Raw genomic sequence first — 22225 nt, 5'->3', positions numbered from 1 at the left:
ACCGACAAAAATTAAAAATAAAAATTAAAAATATATATACATCAGAGATATTGGCCTGTAGTTTTCTATTTTTGATGTATGTTTCTATTTCTATTTTTGATGTCTTTCATCTGGTATCATGATGTGTCATAATACCAGCCTTGTAGAATGAATTTGAGGTATTCCCATTTCTTCTATTTTTTTTGAATAGTTTGAGTAGGATTGATATTAGTTTTTCTTTTAATGTTTGGTAAAATTAAGCAGTGAAGCTATTGAATGCCAGGCTTTATTTGCTGGGAGATTTTTTATTATGGCTTCAATCTCATTACTTATTATTGACTTATTTGGATTTTGGATTTCTTCATCTTGGTAAATTGTATTTGTCTAGGAATTTATCCATTTGTTCTAGGCTTTCCAAGTTATTGGCATATAGCTCCTTATAGCAGTCTCTAATGACCTTTTGAATTTCTGTGGTGTCCATTGTGATATCTCTTTTTTCATGTCTGATTTCATTTATTTGCATCTTCTCCCTGTTTTTCTTAGACTAATGGTTTGTCAATTTTATCTTTCAAGAAATCAACTTTGTTTTGTTAGTTTTTTGTATTTTTTTAATTTTCACGTCATTTATTTCTGCTCTGATCTTTCTTATTTTTTATGTCTACTAATTTTGGATTTGGTTTGCTTTTGCATTTCTAGTTTTTTAAGATACATTATTATGTTGTTTACTTGACATTTTTCTACTTTTTTGATATAGGTATGGTTTTCAATGATCACCTTATTATTCATTTCTATTTATAATTTCAATTTTTTAGGCTACTTTGTGGCCTGACATATTGTCTATTCTTGAGAATGATACACACGCTAAAGAGAAGAATGTGCATTGTACAGCTATTGGATGAAAAGTTTTTAAGTATCTGTTTGGTCTATAGTGCATTTGTTGTCTAGTGCAGATTAAATCTGATTTTTGTTATTGTTAATTTTCTGTCTAGAAGATCTGTCCAATGCTGAAAGTGGGGTGTTGAAATCTCCAGCTATTATCTCTTTAGAGCTAAAGAGAGAGATAGACCCCAATACATTAACAGCTGCCAATGTTGGTGCATATAGATTTACAGTTATGCTATTCTTTTGCTGAATTGACTCCATTATCATTATATAATTACCCTCTCTGTCTCTTCTTACAGTTTTTGTGTTGAAATTAGTTTTGTCTGATATAAGTATAGTTACTTTTGCTTTTTGTTGGTTTCCATTGGCATAGAGTATCTTTTCTATCCATTTATTTAATTTGATGTGTATTTTTATAGGTGAAGTGTGTTTCTTGTAGGCAACTGATCATTGGGGTTTGGTTTTTAAAATCCATTCAACCACTCTGTTTTCTTTCCTCCCTCCCTCCCTTCCTCCCTCCCTCCCTCCTTCCCTCCCTTTCTTCCTTCCTCTCTCTCTCTCCCTTTCTTTTTTTCATACATTTTTTCTTCCTCCTGGGTCTGGCAGGCTAGGAGCAGAATACAGACGAAAGCACTGGAACATGTGGGACTGGAATAGCCTGATGTTTGACTGCTTGTGTGGTAACTGTGAATGGGTGGACCAGGGTGTGTAGGGAGTGGAGTCGTCCTCCCAGAACTGAGAGAGGGCCCTTGGGTCATTCGAGCAATGCAAGTGTTGAGGTTGGCACAGGTACAAGAGTGAGGTTATGGCGTGAGAGTGAGATGGGTATGGTGGGGTGGGGTGACTGTTGGAAGTGTGTGTTAGCATGTTTTAGAGTTGGGGCCAACTCAGGGCATGGCATGTTGGGGCACATTTGACCCTGGATGTTGACTGAGAAGCTGGGTGCCAAGGGCTGGAAGAACAAAAGGCCCATTTGTCAGCAGGACCCATGAAGATGTGACTGCAAACGGGATCAGCGCTGGGAGAGGCTGAGGCTCCAAGGTGACTCCTGTAGTAAGGCAGTGAAGGGGCAGGCCTGGGTTTCCCATTTAGAAACACATTGTCAGCTGCAGCCACTCTTGGATATTCACTTGGAGGGGTCTAGTGTCATCTTTGTAAAGAGATTTCAAGGCATGGAACGAAGCATCTGACCTGATCAAGCAGCTGATAAAGTTGTCAAAATCCATGTTCCCTCCTTCATCCAAATAGTGTCAGAATATTATGTTGTAGTTGTTCATTCAGGTGGAACCCTGCTGCCCCAAAGGCCCCTGCAAGTTCACTGCTGCAAATGGTTCCAGATTAGTCAACATCAAACTGCTTGTATATTGTCTGTCACCTTTTGATGTTGTTCCACAGGTACTTGAATTCCTCAAAGTCCAGCTTGCCTGTGATGTCACTATCCATCATGGCTATCATGCTTTGACATGTATCAATGCCAAAACCAGGAGTCTTCAGTTCAGTCCTACTGATAACAGCCTTGTTGAGAACATTCATCAGTTCTGCGCCGCTGACCTTGATGCCATCTCCAGCCAACTGGGCAAAGACTCTCCAGAAATGATGGACCTCCTCACTCTTGTTGGCCTCAGTGTTGGAGCAATGTGTGTGTGGAGGCAGGGGCTCTAGGTTGTGCTGTGTATCCACCTCCATGATGGAGATAATGATTCCACCTAGGAAGCACATGGCCACTCTGCCACCTCTTCTGCCTCTGCTGAAGAACTGATTGCCAGACCTCTGGGTGTGAGGAGACATGTTCCTAGTTAACTCATTCTTGAAGGGTGGAGGTGGCAGTGGCAGGAATGGGAGAGATGAAGACCTGGATAGGGGCCTGGGGAACGTGCTTGGAGGCCTGATCAGTGGAAGATCACTCTATGGCTTTTGATTGGAGAGTTTCGTCCATTCACATTCAATGTAATCATTGATAAGTAAGGACTTAATCTTGCTATTTTATGTGTTTTCCAGTAGTTTTGTGGTCTTTTCTTTCCTGTCTTCCTTTTAGCAAAGGTGATTTTTCGGGTGGTATGTTTTAATTTCTTGCTTTTTATTCTTTGTGTATCTGTTGTATGTTTTTTGATTTGAGGTTACAACGAGGTTTGCAAATAATATTTTATAAGCTATTATTTCAAACTGATGACAACCCTGACTGCATAAACAAATAACAAACAAGCAAAGAGAAAATGAATAAAAATTCTATACTTTAATTTAATCTCCATGCTTTTCAAATTTTTGTTGTTTCTATTTATTATTATACTGTGTAATGCTTGAAAAGTTGTTATAGTTGTTATTTTAGATAGGTTTATCTTTTAGTCTTCCTACTTGCAATATGAGGAGTTTACACACCACAATTATGGTGACGTAATATTCTTTTTTTCCCCTGTGTACTTGCTACCACCAGTGAGTTTTGTACCTTCAGTTGATTTTTTTTTATTGCTCATTAATGTCCTTTTCTTTCAGATTGAAGGAATCCCTTTAGCATTTCTTGTAAGACAGGTCTGTTATTGATGAAATACTTCAGCTTTTGTTTGTCTGATATTATAAAATGGACTCATTGAAAAAATTATACATGGGATAATTTTATAGTATTATTTGCAATGAATCATTTCTCTTTATTGTACATTATTCTAAATATAAATTGAAAGTAGTTCATAAATAGATCTTTGGCTTCCTATACTTTTAAAACATGGATTTCCCAGTTTGAATTTTCAATAATAATCTCAGAAAACACCCATATGATTTCCCAATGTTAAAATAAATTGATTTTGTTGAAATAAGTCCTATTTTTGTTTGTTTTTTAATTTAAATTGATTACTTTAGGAATAATACAAAGGGATCTGGGGATATGATTTTTCCTCAAAATATAAATTATTTCCAATCTTCCAGATAGAATCTGTTAAGAATCTGATCAAAAAACCCCACATTATACCAAATTATAAGCTCTTGATGGCAGTAAAACCATAAGCCAAATCTGGAATTCTGGTATGGTTTGAAGATGTCTAATTCTATTTTCCTGATCTTCAAGTCCCTTTTTGTCAAGCCCTAATCTCATTTCCAGTCTCATCTTTCATTTCAACACACCTATTCAGTGCTTCAGGCAAATGGAATAATTCTACAGTACCTTTAGTAAGACCTACACTTTCTAACATATCTGACTTGGCTTATGCTGGTCTTTCCTCTTGAATGGTCCCTTTATCTCTACAATTACACCTTGTATAACTTTTTAAAAGACCAGTTATTTTAAGCCTAGGGCTATTTTTTATGGTCATAGTCTCTTCTTGTTCTGAACTCACAGAGTACTTGTTCCCATTTATTGGAATTACCACATTTTCTTTTACATTGTAGTTTTTCATAACATTTCTGGCAAACATTATCACCCTGGTTGCATTTATAGTTTTACTTCTTTATTTCCCTCACCAAAAAGTCATCTTTATGAGGGCAGAGACTGGTATATTGAATCATACATAAAATAAAATTCAGTGCCTGGCATTTAGTGGATGAACAATAAACACTTGTTGGGTTTAATTCATAGCATTTTTATCCTCAATACAGCCCATAACTGATAAAAAATTGCTAAAGAAATGCTTATCCACATCTGAAGTTTGAACTTAAGACTGTCTTCAAAAATACGTGTTTTTTGTCCCATTATCTAGCTGAAATAGCAAGTGAACAAATGAATGAACGAAGAGTAGATGCCTAAATCTCTTGCTGCCATATACTTTCTAGATTGATTGCAAGAACGACTTGTGGATTTTTGCACTGATAGTGCTTTCGAATGGGCACTTTGTCACAACACCATGAGTACCATCACTCACCAGGCTCAGGAGAAGCTGTGGCATCCTTCTAGGACCTGAACCACCATGATTTATTGATTTTACAGGAGTGGCAACTAAGACTGTTCCTCTTTCCTATAACTCAAAATCAAGATTGGAGATAAGAGGATACAAGGCCAAAGAGAAGTTCATAAAACTCGTTTCTAAGTGATATTTGGAAATTGTGAGATAGGGTACTTATCTTTCCTTAGGTAAGGTCTATCTATGTGGTTGAACTAACAAAGCTAACCAGGGCACGATCCTCACTTAGAGTGGAGGAGAAAACTTCACTGAGTTTGGAATTTCTTTTTAGCTTAGTTTAAATTGTATGGGATTTTGTGCTGTAACTGAAGATAGTTCAATGCCCCACTACCAGAGATGACTATCTGAAGGATGTTTTAAAACTGATTCTAGGTGACAGAGCATGGCCTTGGTGGTAGAAAATTCAATAGGAGGTGGGAATCAACCTAAAAATTTGATGTCAATTTTTAAGATTGATCAAAGCCTGTTTCAGTGGTGATTTCTGGTTGTTGAAAGGTGATTGATAATTTATTTTCATGGGTTATGATTCCTTGAGAAACTCCAGCAGCTTGAGTTTGAACACATTAAGGAAATTTGGGCCCGATGTTGGATCAAGTGATTTTAGGCCAATTAGTACCATGAAATTTGTACCATATCCAGGTTATAATCAGTGTTATAACTTCTTAAGTCTCATATACATATATTCCTTATTAAATACTTTTTCTATTCTATATCAAGAAAAATAACTACAGTCATCCCTCAGCATACATAGAGAATTGGTTCTAGGACCACTGTGGATAATCCATGCAAAATCCTTGCATACCCAAGTCCAGCAGTGGCCCTGCAGAATTCGTGTATACCAAAAGATGGCCCTCCATATACGTGAGTTTCACATTCCTCAAACAGTATATTTTCATACTGTGTTTACTTGAAAAAAATCCATGGTAAGTGAACTCAAAGTTCAAACCCACGTTGTTCAAGGGTCAACTGTAATCAGATTGGAAGTTGCTAAGCACAGAATAACAATGAAATAAAATAAACTACTTTCAAAAACATATACTTACAGCATATTTTGCTAGAGCCTAGTTACATCTTTCAGAGAGAGAATATTTATACTTTCAAAAGTCAAGAAAAAAATAGACATATTCTTCCAGTAAGACAATATAAATCTTTATTTTGTATTTCTCATGTTATCACCTTCTTCATTCTTTAACACTATCTAATAAAAGGTTAATTCTGTAAGAAAGGTCTGGCCCTCAACTGGTTCCTGGGACATAAAGGGTAGGCCCTTAGAACAACCAGCCTTATAATAAATGTTTGGACATGTTGAGGGCTTGGGCCATACCGGGTACTTTATGCTAAAAATGTGATTTATGGTGGCGGTCTTAGGATATACCACACCAGTTTGACCTCTGAAGAGGCAGGAGTCTGAGCAAATAAGATCAGCCACATGAGCACCCCATTCCTACATGACTGCCCTCTAATAAAAACACTAAAGTTTGTGTGACCATCCCTGGTTGACATGTGTCACACATTATTTGTGGGAGAATTAAATAATGTCTGTGCAACTCTCAAGGGAGAACACAAATGCAAGCCTATGCTTGGTGTCAGACTCTGGTCCATGTCCCTTTTGTTTTTGTTGGTTTCAATTTGTAGCTGTTCAATGTAATGAGCTGTAACTGTGAGCATAACATTTTTCTGAGTTCCATGTCTTTATTTTTTAATATTTTTAAATTATACGTTAAGTTCTAGGGTACATGTGTACAACATGCAGGTTTGCTACATATGTATATGTGTGCCATGTTGGTGTGCTGCACCCATTAACTCATCATTTACATTAGGTATATCTACTAATGCTATCCCTCCCCCTTCCCCGACCCCAGACAGGCCCCGGTGTGTGATGTTCCCCTTCCTGTGCCCAGGTGTAATCATTGTTCAATTCCCACCTATGAGTGAGAACATGAAGTGTTTGTTTTTCTGTTCTTACGATAGTTTGCTGAGAATGACGGTTTCCAGCTTCATCTATGTCCCTACAAAGGACATGAACTCATCCTTTTATATGGCTGCATAGTATTCTATGATATATATGTGCCACATTTTCTTAATCCAGTCTGTCACTGATGGACATTTGGGTTGGTTCCAAGTCTTTGCTATTGTGAATAGTGCTGCAATAAACATACATGTGCATGTGTCTTTACAGCAGCATGATTTATAATCCTTTGGGTATATACCCAGTAATGGGATTTCTGGCAAATGGTATTTCTAGTTCTAGATTCTTGACGAATCACCACACTGCCTTCCACAATGGTTGAACCAGTTTACAGTCCCACCAACGGTGTAAAAGGGTTCCTATTTCTCCACATCCTCTCCAGCACCTGTTGTTTCCTGACTTTTTAATAATCGCCATTCTAACTAGTGTGAGATGGTATCTCGTTGTGGTTTTGATCTGCATTTCTCTGATAGCTAGTGATGATGAGCATTTTTTAATGTGTCTGTTGGCTGCATAAATGTCTTTTTTTGAGAAGTGTCTGTTCATATCCTTCATCTACTTTTTGATGGGGTTGTTTGTTTTTTTCCTGTAAGTTTGTTTGAGTTCTTTGTAGATTCTGGATATTAGCCGTTTGTCAGATAAATAGATTGCAAACATTTTCTTCCATTCTGTAGGTTGCCTGTTCACTCTGATGGTAGTTTCTTTTGCTGCTCAGAAGCTCTTTAATTTAATTAGATCCCATTTGTCAATTTTGGCTTTTGTTGCCATTGCTTTTGGTGTTTTAGACATGAAGCCCTTGCCCATGCCTATGTCCTGAATGGTATTGCCTAGGTTTTCTTCTAGGGTTTTTATGGTTTTAGGTCTGACATTTAAGTCTTTAATCCATCTTGAATTAATTTTTGTACAAGGTGTACGGAAGGGATCCAGTTTCAGCTTTCTACGTATGGCTAGCCAATTTTCCCAGCACCATTTTTTAAATAAGGAATCCTTTCCCCATTTTTGGTTTATGTCAGGTTTTTCAAAGATCAGATGGTTGTTGATATGTGGTATTATTTCTGAGGGCTCTGTTCTGTTCCATTGGTCTATATATCTCTTTTGGTACCAGTACCATGCTGTTTTGGTTACTGTAGCCTTGTAGTATAGTTTGAAGTCAGGTAGCGTGATGCCTCCAGCTTTGTTCTTTTTGCTTAGGATTATCTTGGCAATGTGGGCTCTTTTTTGGTTCCATATGAACTTTAAAGCAGTTTTTTCCAATTCTGTGAAGAAAGTCATTGGTAGCTTGATGGGGATGGCATTGAATCTATAAATTATCTTGGGCAGTATGGCCATTTTCACGATATTGATTCTTCCTATCCATGAGCATGGAATGTTCTTCCATTTGTTTGTGTCCTCTGTTATTTCATTGAGCAGTGGCTTGTAGTTCTCTTTGAAAAGGTCCCTCACATCCCTTGTAAGTTGGATTCCTAGGTATTTTATTGTCTTTGAAGCAACTGTGAATGGGAGTTCACTCATGATTTAGCTCTCTGTTTGTCTCTTATTGGTGCAGAAGAATGCTTGTGATTTCTGCACATTGATTTTATATCCTGAGAGTTTGCTGAAGTTGTTTATCAGCTTAAGGAGATTTTGGGCTGAGACGTTGGGGTTTTCTAAATATACAATCATGTCATCTGCAAACAGAGACAATTTGACTTCCTCTTTTCTTAATTGAATACCGTTTATTTCTTTCTCCTCCCTGATTGCCCTGACCAGAACTTCCAACACTATATTGAATAGGAGTGGTGAGAGAGGGCATCCCTGTCTTGTGCCAGATTTCAAAGGGAATTCTTCCAGTTTTTGCCCATTCAGTATCATATTGGCTGTGGATTCCAATCAACAGAAAAAGAGAGAATCCTCCCAACTCATTTTATGAGGACAGCATCATCCTGATACCAAAGCCTGGCAGAGATACAATAAAAAAAGAGAATTTTAGACCAATATCCCTGATGAACATTGATGTGAATATCCACAATAAGACACTGACAAACTGAATCCAGTAGCACATCAAAAAACTTATCCACCACAATCAAGTGGGCTTCATACCTGGGATAAAAGACTGGTTCAACATACGCAAATCAATAAATGTAATCCAGCATAAACAGAACCAAAGACAAAACCACATGATTATCTCAACAGATGCAGAAAAGGCCTATGACAAAATTCAACAGCGCTTCATGCTAAAAACTCTCAATAAATTAGATACTGATGGGATGTATCTCTGAGTTCCATGTCTTCTAAAGAGTCATTGATCCTGAGGATGGCCTTGGGGTCTCTTGATCCCACTTTGCTGTCAAAATGGGATTCACTAGAATGTCTCTGAATCATTGAAACATGCCAAAAGCATGCTCAGAAAAGGAAGGATGAGTGGTGCTTATAAGGTGTTCTTATTGTGCCCCGACTGAAGAGTGTCTTAGTCTTCTTGAACTATAGTCCTTAGATAACATTGAATGAGATTCTTATTATAAGCTTCAAAGCTATCTGAAATAGATCTATCCAGTTTTGTAAGTATCAGATTTGACCTGATGTGAAATATCAGATATTGAAAGCTCTAAAATTGTCTTCATTTCTTTACAGATCTGGGTGAATCACTCTATAAAGCACAGAGAAAAATTCTTTGATACAGTTTTATAGAGACTGTGATACATGAAGTTACAGATTTGTGTGAGCTCATAGATTTGTCTGAGTCACTGCATAAAGCAGAGAAAAAAAAATTCCATCTTTGGCCCAATTTCACAGAGACTGTAAGACATGAGTTCGAGAGTACACTGTACCAGGAAAATTTCTTTTCTTCTCATAGCTTTTATTGTATTGTATTGTATTGTATTGTATTTTATATTATTTTTTGAGACAGAGCCTCGCTCTGTCACCCAGGTTCTGTTGCCCAGGCTGGAGTGCAATGGCACAATCTTGGCTCACAGCAACCTCTGTCTCCCAGGTTCAAATGATTCTCCTGCCTCAGCCTACTGTGTAGCTGGGATTACAGGCATGTGCCACCACACTTGGTTAATTTTTGTACTTTTAGTAGAGACAGGGTTTCATCATGTTGGCCAGGCTGGTCTCAAACTCCTGACCTCAAGGGATCTACTTGCCTCAGCCTCCCAAGTTGCTGAGATTATAGGCGTGAGCCACTGCACCTGGCCTCATAGCCTTTAAATCACCTCAGAGACCTTAACCTGGTGTCGAGAATTCAAACAACTTTTTACCACTGATCTCTGGGAAGTTCATGAGATTTTGCCAATTGAAAATAATCATGCATGCATCATCCTATTGTTTTTATAAAAGAAGCTTCTTTAGCACATCCTATGTCTGAACATACTCCCAAGGGGATGGACAGAAAAATAAGCAAGGTATCTGTCTTCAAGCAAACCTTATCTTTTAATTTGAACAAATACTATATTGCAATAAGTTCATGTGGGCCAAGACTATATTTATAACCTGGAGGCCCTAACTTCCTATTTTAACAGGTATTTTATGATGACTTTCCATGATCTGGGTACCATGGGCAACTTGGATCCAGATTCCAAGGGTCCTTGAAATATTTGTGTTTGTATTTCCCTAGTATATGGGTATCCAGTAAATGGCTCCAGAGGTTTCCTAGGGGGAGAACTTGGGAAATCATTATCATTTATTTGGGTCCTGGATTTGCAGTGTCCTTTTCCTGGGGTACTGCCCTCCACTCCAGCTGAGTTCAGGGAATTTAGCTCAGATCAAGGCTATGGATGTGACACTTTATCGGGGCTACCTCTCAACCTCCTGGTAGACAGCATTTATTTCACTTGATTGTTTTCTCTCCTTTCCATTTAACCCTATGGCTGGTCCACTGTATTGGCCATCTACAGAATTATGTCATTCATTCAGGCCTAGCTGTCTGCCACTCATTACTGTAAGTGAATCTTCTTAGATTCTAACAATGAAGGGTCAACACCAGGCCTCTATGTGTCTGGGTCTATCATCCCCCATCAGGGTGTTCGGTTCTGGAAAGGCACATTGTCCTTTCTATCTGAGGCTACTGCAAAGAGACCACTAGTGACAAGGTTGGCAGGATCCCTGTTATCAGTGCTTAATCTTAATGTTTGGTAATTTATGCTTCTAACACCTTAAAACTTGAATTCAGAGAAAGGAAGTAGAGGCTACTATAGCTGAGATTTCAAAGGCCACAGAAAAGTGTATGCCTTAGTCTCAAAACAAATAGAAGCAATCGGAAAACCAGGCCAAAAGGAAAACAAGAATAGGATTCAATTTTTTTTGCATTCTAGTACTCAGATCTTAGTCTTAGACCCCTCATTGGGCTGGCTGATAGAATTCCTAGAAGCAACAAGCAATTTCATCATCTGATAGCCAATTTCACCATTTTTTTATTGTTATCATTATTAGCATTGTCTCTTACATTTTCTTATTTATTTCTGAATAGGTAAAATAAGATTTCCTTACAAAATTCAAGAGTTTAAAGTGAAGAGTATGTGGTCCTTCAACCTCTACATTCACCTGGTTCTTCCCAGAAGGAGCTAATAATAATAGATTTTCATTAATCTTTCCAGAGATATATTTGCATGCTTGTATATAATAATTGCATTTTTTCATTGGTGATAAGATAATCTACATTGCTTTACAACTTGTTTTTTTTGTTTTGTTTTTTCATTTTACAATATCTCTTCAAGACCATTCTTTACTGGTATAAAGAGAGCTTCACTGTCAATTTGTTTACTGGCTATATAGTATTCCAGTACATGCACATACTAAAATTTATCTTACCAATCTTATGTGAAGGACATTCAAGTACATTCCAATATTTTGCCATTAAAAGCAATGGCCCAGTGGACCTCTGGTATGTAAATGATTTTTCAAAATTATATTTCCTAAAAGTGAACATAGTTTTTCAAAGTGTGTATGGATCTGTTCTATCTCATGTGGGCCAGGCACTGATATCCTCTAACAAGCACCTTTTATGTTTAAAACTTTGCTAAATGAGGGCCGGTCGTGGTGGCTCATGCCTGTAATCCCAGCACTTTGGGAGGCCGAGGCGGGTGGATCATTTGAGGCCAATAGTTCGAGACCAGCCTGGCCAACACGGTGAAATCCCGTCTCTACTAAAAATACAAAAATTAACTCGGTGTGGTGGTGTGCACCTATAATCCCAGCTACTAGGGAGGCTGAAGCAGGAGAATCTCTTGAACCCAGGAGGCAGAGGATGCAGTGAGCCGAGATTGCACCACTGCACTCCAGCCTGGGCGACAGAGTAAGACTCTCTGAAAAAAAAAAAAAAAAAAAACTTTGCTGAATGAAAATGAAAAACATACAGATCAGGATCAAAAATAGTGCAAAGCATATATGTATGATCTATAATATCCTTAATAGAGGAACTCATGCTATTTAAAGAGCGAACTCACACCTTTGACAACCTGACCAATTAATTTAGCAGGACCAGACAATATTGAAGGTAGCTCATTGACAAGTTTGTCCAAGGTATGCGCAATCCAGGAAGTATCATCATTTTTTGTAGTATCAATCACATGTTTTAGTTGATTTATCTCTGCATTCATCTCCTCACATTTCTTCTTAAATCCTTCATCAAGCAAATCTTTCTGGACCTAAAGAAAATGTAGGAAGGAAAGTAAATTTTAAAAAATCCCTATTCTCTTAAGACTTACATTTTGTATTTAAGACCTGTGTGAAACTTTCTTTATTTTACTCCTAAAAACATTTTATCAATGATTAGAGGAGACTTTGGACCTAGACATTGTGAGGAAGCATAGTTTACAACTTTACTAATATTCACCCACATTATGGTTTTGCTATGGTGCTAACTCAGGTATGAGGACAAATTCTACATGTTCCTGCCCAAAAGATGCCAGTTGGGAGGTAGCCATTGGTCTGATTGCATAAATTCTCAGTCCCAATTGGGCAGCATGGTCACCCATATTGTAGGAATGAAAGGAACTTATAAGCTGATGCAGAAATCCCTTATGAGAGAACTTTCAGATGGACAACGCAAGAATTCTCCCTACACTGTGTGCTAATTTGGGCAGGCTGCCCACACAGGGTAACAACTGCAGCAAGTTTCCCTTTCCTGTCCTTTTAAGTCCGGAAATTTCTGAGAGTTGTACGTCAGCATAGATCCACCTCAGGGTGTTTGGGTGGTAGTAGAGCTCCTGGTAATATGTGCTTGGTGAAGGAAACCAGTTGCCGTTCACATCAAATACACTGTGTGGAATGTATGTTTAACCTCTTGAGATTACTTTTAAAATCTCCCCAAACAGCAGCTCATATAAACCATATTTATATTCCCCAAGGACTTGTAGGGATCATACTCAACCTCACCTGTCCAGAATCTAAGTATAGAGAATATAGAGAAGAATTCCAAGTCTTACTGAAACAATAAAACACACACACACACAGACACAGACACACACACACACACACACACACACACACACAGAAGGCATCAGGGCTTTTAGTGACTCCCAAGCAGCAAATGGTGATGTGCTTCCTTCCAAGATGCTGCTGTAACCTTCACCAGCCCTTCCTGAGGTACCTGGGCAAGGACCGTCTGGCCTGCTGAGGCCAAGGGCAGACTTACCTTCAGCTTGTGCTCCAGCATCATATTCTGCTCTCTCAGGAGGTGTTCTCTCTCCATCTGCAGCTTCTCCTTCAGCTGGGCTATGTTTTCCTTGAGACTCTTCTCTTGAGCCTCCATCTGTTGCTGCTGCTCCTGTAATTTCTGTTTTAAAAGTTCCTGTTCCTTCTCAGCTGCCTCCTTCTTGGCCCGATCCACTGCTCCATGAAGGTATTAGAAAGAGAAGAAAATAATAGGTGAAGATTCATCTCCACTTTTCTGAGCTCAGAGACTAAACCAAATCTGAAAGGCAGGGTGAGAAATCACAGAATTTACCCAGGTCCACACCATTAAGAGCACATTTGAGAATGTGATGGGAAAGGCTCTGCCTGTCTGGCTGAGGTACAATCATAGCTCCCCTTGTTATTTTCAGATTTAGCAGAGTGTGTGCTCCACACAAGAGGAAATTCCTCATTTTGGATCTGTTAGAGGGCATTGTATAAACATAGCCCTCCTGCTGTCAGCTGAGCCCTGCCCCATACCTGCTACTGCCTTCTCTCTATCAGTGAGGGCTTTATCCGACTGCAAGATGGATTTCTCTATCACCACCTGTGACTCCAGGAACCTCTGGAAGACCTCTTTTGCCTATGGAAGCAAGAAAAAGCACTTAGATTTCTTTGAAAATTGATGTTCTGGGCATTAGTGTTGCAAAAACAATTATGGTCTTGTAACTTTTGCTTGATGCCTAAAATTCTAAAGTGGCCCCCTACAAAGCGTGCAGGCTCTTAAGTGTGACCAGAGCCCCTCCTCAACTCCTGCTTCCTGTCTCCCTCCCGTGCCTCTCCCACGGCTATAATATCTCCCTGTACCTGCTTTGGGTTCTGGCCAGGCAGAACTATGTGCACAGGTGTACAAACTCCCAATCTCTGATGCTTATATATGGTTGTCTTCCAGTATGCAATGCTGCCTCTAATCTATGCTCTTGCTTTCTCCTGCCACTTGCTGGCTACAACTTTAGGCAAGTTATATAATCATCCTTGGGTATAAATTCAGATCTGCAAAATTTCCAAAATAAGGGTGCTTCTTAAAGTCATTAGGAAGATGAAATTAAAATGTCTAGGGAAGAGTTTAACAATACACTGTAGGTAATAATAGCTCATTGTGAGTTAGTTGTATTACCATCACCTAGGTGGTGGTAATAAACACCAGGTAGGTAGCCCATTTTCCACAGGTCCATAAATATCATTACTCTGTGTGCAATTGTCTATTTATTTCATACTCTCATTTTTATCAACTTTGAATGCAAAGATTCTACTTTAACCACACAAATCACCAGCTCTTGGCACATGACTAATTTTCGTTCTGTCTCTCCTGGATTTCTGATACTATATTCTTTGTTTGGGGATGAAAATTTTTATTCTAAGAAATAAATAATAAATAGTGGACATTGAAAGCTAAGGCGTTATGCTATCCCTCTGCCCTCTTATTACCCACGGCTGGTGCCAAAGACTCCATTCACTCTATCCTATAAACTTCCCCATGTTCCCCTTATTCCTCACCTTTACTCCTTTCCTGGGGACTTGCCAATAGTCTTGTTCAATCTTTTCCTTTGTTTCCATGTAGAGCTTGTGCCCTCCAGGAACAGAGAAACTTCCTGCTGAGATACTTTCCATTAGGCCCTTTGAGAGCTCATTGAGTTTAGCCTGGCAGCACTGAACAGAGGACTCTTCATTCTGCAGCAAGAACTCCCCCTTCTTATTCATTGTGATTTCCTGCAAGGGAAATGTAGAGAGATGTCACCAGAAGAAACATATGGAGGAGATGAAATTCTGAAGAATCTGGTAGAAGAGTCAATCTAACTGTGGTCCTCATGAGAAAAACTTTCTAGTGGAGTAGATGTGGAATCAGAAACACAAAATTTCATATATTCACAATGCTAAAAATTCTATTCAAGGCTATGGAAAAGTTCATTAACCTTCCTGAGCTTCAGGTTCTTCATCGGTGACATGATGGGACTACATCCCATAATCTCTATGGTTTGTTGCAGCGGTAGCATCCTGTGCTCCTGTCCTCAGTGGTACAAGGATACAAGAAGGAGCAATGTAAGTTAAACAATGGCCCGGAATGAAGATCTGGTAAGAGAATCTTTGTTTTCTGGGAAAGGTAGACTATGCACAGAAAAATTGCACCGCTCAGGGATGACTTGTGCGTGTTCAGAGCAGGCCAGGAATCCTTAGAAGTGTTCACTTAAGGAGGATCTTAAGGGATCTGTATTGATTTTTACCTCAGTTATCAGAAGGTTTTCTGGTTAAGTGCTTAAGGTTTGGGGAGATAAAAGAGGGATATGTAGTCTTTTGAAACTCTATCCCTCATGAGAATCCATGATAAGTTATTCCTCAGTGACAGATGAGCATTGGTGTCAATAAAGGCAAGTATAGGCTTCATTCTTCAAGGGGAAGGATGATGAACAGTAATGACTAAGGCAAATTACCACGAGCTTCTTCTGGAATTCCTGGTTTTCATCCTTGAAGGAGTGCTCCATGAAGACTGCAATGGCTTCCCTCTCACAGGACGCATGCACGTCCAGCAGCTCCTGGAGCGTGTCTGTGGGGAGCTTCACTCGCTGGGCCATCTGCTGGCTGTAGTAGTCGGCTGCCCTCTGCATGGCAGCTGAGTTCTCACGCTGGGCCAGAGTTATCACTGCATTCTCCAGACAAGGCACAGCTCCACTGTTGATGACATCTACGTAAGTCACTGCCAGAGTTCCTAGACCTAAATGGACCAGGAGATTTAGGGGCTAAATATGAAATTAAAGCTCAATGGGATCCTAGGCTACATTTCTGAGAACACACACATGCATGCACACACACGCATGTGCACACATACAAACACATACACCCACATCCCTATCTCTTTCTGCTATTATCACTTTTATTTTCATAATGATTCTTCATTTTTATGGATCACCAGTCCACAGTGCTAAAAAATTTAAATATCTACTTTTATCTAACATACTAGAGGGTATACAGGAAGTACAAATTCTCATTTAAAGATTATAAGAAAGGTAGTTTACACAGATAAAATGATGCAGGGCAAATCATATTGCATTTATTCCTAATTTGGAAGCTACCAATGTATTTTCAGGGAATTATGGGCTAATATTTATTTATTTCTAGACTTTTTTTTTGAAGCCCAGGCTGGAGTGCAGTGGTGTGATGTTGGCTCACTGCAACTTCCGCCTCCGAGGCTCAAGTGATTCTCCTGCCTCAGCCTCCTAAGTAGCTGGGACTACAGGCATGTACCACCATGCCCAGCTGATTTTTGTAGTTTTTGTAGAAATGGGGTTTCACCATGTTGTTCAGGCTGGTCTCAAACTCCTGAGCTCAAGTGATCTGCGTGCCTCTGCCTCCCAAAGTACTGGGATTACAGGTGTGAGCCACCACCCCCAGCCTTCTAGAGGTTTTTAAACTTCAACATATCTTTTGTATTCTCTTTGCAAAGAATATTGAACATATAAGACTTACCCTAAGAAAATATTATATGTCTGTTTTTATATTCAGTTAGTTATTTTATCATCAGAGGATTTTTTTTTCAGATATGAGGAAGTCACAGATATCAGTGACAGAGTTTGCAATATTGGAGAGGAATTTGTAAATTGCAGTAAGTGTGATAATTATACACATTTCTTCATTGAGCATGGATTCCTGTATACACATAGTTCTATATGGAATCTAACAAAAATTCTGAGAAACACATTATACAATATATTCAACACACATGCGGGACCATAGAAATGTAAAAAGGAGACTCACGATTCCCAGTGACTGTGATTCCCTCCCTGAGGGTCTTGGTTCTTGCATGCGTGAAGATGTAAGAACGGAAAATGTTTGTTTGTTCCTGGAATGTGGGATCCAGTTGCTTTTCTGCCACCTTCTCGATATTGGCTAGAAGGTCTTTGTCATGTGTTGGCCGGTCAAAGACAAAACACTTCCGTTTTGGAAAGAAATGCCTGATGCACTCCCTGGGCAAATTGGATGCTTGAACTTTGGGATTCTTGCCTGAAGGATAAGAAAAATGGAGAATATAGTGAAAATAGTCTTGGTATAAGAGAGCTAAAGGTATTTTTGACAGGGTTTATATTGTCTTTTTGCCATCTTCTAGGCTTACAGACCTCCTTTATCATAAACATTCATGCAAAGTGGTCTAACACAGACATATATTTTTATTAGATAGGCTTTTCTTTGTAATTTCATGTCTAACAATTATCTGGTCAGTCATTTTCTAAACACAGAAAAGCAGAGGGGAAAACAGGGATCACAAGCATCTTGTTTTTAGAAAGTCTTAGCACCCGTTGTAATCTGAATGCTACAGTACTAATTGTACAAAGAACAAATCTGTCTTGAATAATTTATCTGCACTTTAGACTCTACTTTTCTTAAGTGAACTAGGCTCCATTCCTAGAGCTCTTCGACATACCCCTCAGTCCCCATTTCTACAGACCTCAATCTAGTCTCAAATACAAATGAAACCCAAGAGATGATGGGCAGTGTTTAGCAGATCACACACCCACTGGACCACCCACAACCCAGGCCACCTGCTGATACCTTGAATCAGCTTCAAGGCATTCTCCAGGTACTCATCTTCTGTGATAGGGTCACCATTCAACTTCAGCTCCAGAGTGAAATCCCGTACAGTCCAAATAAAGTCTGGGAAGAAACTCACGAACTCTGTGGAATCTTCTACTCCATCAGGCCTTGGGTTGGACTTTGCCTTAATGAGTTCTGTGAGCTCCGTCACATAACTAGGACTTAGGTAAGGAAAAGCAACTGTCTGCCCACAATTCACACATTTCTTTTAAAAAAATATTATAAACACTCTCTTTTGTATTGGGTTCCCTAGGCTGCACCAAAGGTAATTCAATTAAAGGGAAGGAGGAAATGACTTGATCTCCATTCCTATAACATCAATGAAACTTGGTGATTCTGTTCTATTCCTGGAAGGATACTGCAGCTGCTCCAGGGCCTGGTGGTTGATGGTGCTCATGCTGTTGTAGACGAAGGTGCTGCACAGGAGCACAGCCAGGGTAAAGATCCAGGAGTCATTCTTAGGGTCACCCTAAAAAGCACATTAGAGCAAAGGACTTAGGAGTGTAGTCTTTGGAAATTCACAGAGACATTTATTTTGTCAGTCTTTCATTTATGATTTCAGCTAATGTACTTGCTGTACAAAGAAGATAGACATGAATGTAAACAACAATTTGATAGTACAATATGTCTTCTAATCACAATTTCTTTTTTTTTTTTTTGAGACAGAGTCCTGCTGTGTCTCCCAGACTGGAGTGCAGTGGCGTGATCTCGGCTCACTGCAAGCTCCGCCTCCCCGGTCAGGCCATTCTCCTGCCTCAGCCTCCCTAGAAGCTGGGACTACAGGCGCCCGCCACCACGCCCGGCTAATTTTTTTTTTTGTATCTAATCACAATTTCTTTACATGTAAAAGGATTCTAATCTTCATAGGGTTATTCTTTTCCTCAATTGGATGAAATAAGATGCATATATGGAAAAACTAGTAAAATATCTGGTTCTCATTTGGATATTCATGATGAGTGTTAACACTTCTTCAGTCTAAACATATTTATTGGCCATGCATCATATAAAAAAACCATACCATAGTATGCATAACTGGGGATTGTAATTATATTCAATTAAATTCAGCAAACACTTATAGGAAACTGAAGAATGTTTCTCACTGTTCTTATGTTTAGAAAAGCAAATTTAATAAATTTACTCTCAAGATGACTATTTCAAAGTTGTGACAAACATTCATAATGATGAATCCAATAAAAATGACAATATTTTTAAAGAGATAACATCTTAGTAATGTACATAAGAGGTGGAACCCATAGCTATAATGTTAAATTAAAAATTACAAGTCTATCCTAGAAGATAAGAGCTATGAAAATTGAAGAAAGTGTATGTAGTATGAAGGCTTCCTGGAAGTCATGAGCTGAATGTTAAAGAATTGATAGAATGTGGATTTGAAGAAATGAAGCTGATTCTGCAAGTAGAAAGACCCACAGAAACAAAATTAGAGATTGTAGATTTCAGGAATCTTTGCAATAAGAATAGAGTTTATTGGTCTGACTGAGCAGAGGGTAAGTGCAGAAGATAAGACTGAATAGGGAGCTCCAGTACCTGGTTGATTAAGGACACTAAATGTCAGGCTAAATTTGTTTTATAAATTAGAGCATGTCTAAATTATAGATAGTCCAGGAATTATTTCTACCCTAAAAAGCATATGTAACTAGTTCCTAAAACAAATATACAAATTGAGATCTAGAGATTTCTACATAATTCCAGAAGATTCTATATGAAATTTTAGAGGTAGGAAGAATAGCCTATTCATTACTTTATGCCCAACAATCCCTAATTTTAAAAAAAGTAATCAATGAGGATTCTTCTTAGAAGTGGGACTCGTGACAAACAATAAACTATTTAGACAGGAGTATATTACTGTTTGATAGATGACTTTAGAGTACCTATAAAAATCCCAAAGGCATTTTGTTTATTATTATTATTTTTTTGTAGAGATGGGCTTTCACTATGTTGCCCACGGTGGTTTCTAACTCCTAGCCTCAAGCCATCTCCACTGTCTCAACCTGGCCCCAATAATGTTCTTAAATAAATATAAAAAACAATCCTAAAACTAAAACAGAATCACAAAATGCCCTGAATAATCAAAGTAATCTTGAACCAGAAGAACACAGCCTGGGGCATTATATTTCTTCATTTCAATATATATTGCAAAGCCACAGTAGCCAAAATAGTATGATACTGGCATAAAAACAGACATATAGATCAATGGAACAGAATAGACAATGCAGAAATAAATGTATACATCCACAGTGAACTCATTTTTGACTAATGTGCTGAGAATATACATTAAAGAAACAATGGTCTCCTCAATAAATGGTGCTGGAAAAATAGATATCCACATGTATGCAGGAGATCTATATTTGATCCCATTTACACCATACACAAAAACTAATGAAAATGGATTAAAGACTTAAATGGACAGCTAGAAACTGGATCCAGAAATCCCACTACTGTGTATACATCCAAGGAAAATGAAGTGACTATGTCAAAGAGATATCTGTTCTTTTATATTTATTGCTTACTATTCACAATAGCCAAGGCATGGAGTCAACCTGTTTCCATCAACAGATGAATGAATTTTTAAAAATGTGAAATCTATACACAATGAAATACTATTAAGCCTCCAAAAAGAAGGAAATCCTGTCATTGGCAACAACCTGGAGGAATCTAGAGGATGTTAAGCTAAGTTAAATAAACCAGGCACAGAAAGACAAACACTGCATGATTTTACTTACATGTGAAATCTAAGAGTTGAACTCATGGCAGCAGAAAGTAGAATGATGGTTACAAGGAGCTAGTGGAGAGGGGAAAAGGAAGGTTGGAAAATGTTAGCTAAAGGACACAAAATTTTAGTTATATAGAAGAGGGAAAAAAAGATATGAAGCCATAAAAATACCAGAAGAATATACAGGGAAAAAACTTGACGTTGGTTTGGGCAATGATGTTTTTAGATATGACACCAAAAGCACAGGTGACGAATGCAAAATTAGACAAGTGGGATTGCATCAAATTAAAATGCTTCAGGTAACAAAGGAAACCAGCAGCAGAGTGAAAATGCAACCAAGGGAAAGGGAGAAAAATATTTGCAAACCATATATTTGATAAGGGGTTAATATCCAAAATATATAAGGAACTTATATAACTCAATAGCAAATAAAACCTCATACCTCATTTAAAATGAGCAAAGGTGCGGCAACAACTTGCGTGCATGTGTCTTTATAATAGAATGATTTATGTTCCTTTGGGTATATACCCAGTAATGGGATTGCTGGGTTCAATGGTAGTTCTGTCTTTAGCTCTCTGAGGAATTGCCATACTGTCTTCCACAATGGTTGAACTAATTTACACTTCCACTAATGGTGTAAAAGCCCACAGCCTCACCAGTATCTGTTATTTTTTGACTTTCTATTAATATCCTATTCTGACTGGTGTGAGATGGTATCTTACTGTGGTTTCCATTTGGATTTCTGTAATGATCAGTGATGCTGAGCTTTTTTTTCATATGATTGTTGGTCACATGCATGTCTTCCTTTCATTACAGCACTATTCATAATAGCAAAGACATGGAATCAACCCAAATGCCCATCAGTGATAGCCTGGATACATAAAATGTGGTAAGTAAACACAATAAAATACTATGCAGCCACAAAGAAGAACAAAATCATGTCCTTTTCAAGGACATGGATGGGCCTGGAGGGCATTATCCTTAGCAAACTAAAGCAGAAACAGAAAACCAAACACTGCATGTTCTCACTCATAAGTGGGAACTAAATGATGAGAACATGCAGACACCTAGAGGGGAACAACACACACTGGGGATTATGGGAGGGTGTGGGAGGGGAAGAAGGAGAGAAGAAGAGAAAATGACTAATGGACACTAGGCTTAATACCTGGGTGATAAAATAACCTGTACAACCGACCCCCATGACATGTTTATCTATGTAACAAACCTGCACGTCTTGCACATGTACCCCTGAAGTTAAAATAAACATTAAAAAATGAGTAAAGAACCTGAATACACATTTCTCAAAAGACGACATACCAATGGCCAATATGTATATGTAAAGGTGTATAAAATTACTAATTATCAAGGAAATGCAAATTAAAACAAAAATAAGATATCACCTGACACATTTAAGATGGCTATTTCCAAAGGAATTAAAAATAACAATTATCGGCAAGAATATAAAATAAGGGAACATTGTTGTTTTTTGGAGTGTAAATTCATGCAGCTATTATGGAAGAAATATGGAGGTTCCTCAAAAAATTA

At 38.3% G+C, this 22225-nt stretch overlaps 1 protein-coding gene and 1 pseudogene across 6 annotated transcripts in view; both read right to left on the bottom strand.

The window, feature by feature from the left end:
* Nucleotides 1–1425: 1425 nt before the first annotated feature.
* LOC144332688 (calpain small subunit 1 pseudogene) lies at nucleotides 1426–4541 on the bottom strand (annotated as a pseudogene).
* Nucleotides 4542–6417: 1876 nt separating this feature from the next.
* Nucleotides 6418–22225, bottom strand: part of LOC695158 (guanylate-binding protein 6) — a 29973-nt gene continuing 14165 nt past the window's right edge. For all 6 annotated transcript variants that reach the window (XM_015144533.3, XM_028831582.2, XM_028831578.2 and 3 more), the window contains 9 exons: nucleotides 18309–18418; nucleotides 17908–18104; nucleotides 17116–17361; nucleotides 15795–16075; nucleotides 14863–15075; nucleotides 13846–13948; nucleotides 13328–13521; nucleotides 12140–12338; nucleotides 6418–8649 (listed from right to left, as the gene is read on the bottom strand). In XM_015144533.3, the coding sequence (XP_015000019.3) occupies nucleotides 8618–8649; nucleotides 12140–12338; nucleotides 13328–13521; nucleotides 13846–13948; nucleotides 14863–15075; nucleotides 15795–16075; nucleotides 17116–17361; nucleotides 17908–18104; nucleotides 18309–18418 (1575 nt within the window). In that variant the 3' untranslated portion in view covers nucleotides 6418–8617. The remainder of the gene's footprint in view (nucleotides 8650–12139; nucleotides 12339–13327; nucleotides 13522–13845; nucleotides 13949–14862; nucleotides 15076–15794; nucleotides 16076–17115; nucleotides 17362–17907; nucleotides 18105–18308; nucleotides 18419–22225) is intronic.

This window comes from Macaca mulatta, chromosome 1 (assembly GCF_049350105.2).
Source record: "Macaca mulatta isolate MMU2019108-1 chromosome 1, T2T-MMU8v2.0, whole genome shotgun sequence".
Classification (NCBI taxonomy): domain Eukaryota; kingdom Metazoa; phylum Chordata; class Mammalia; order Primates; family Cercopithecidae; genus Macaca; species Macaca mulatta.
The sequence above is the reverse complement of the archived record's forward strand: the minus strand, read 5'-3'. Positions and strand labels throughout refer to the sequence as shown.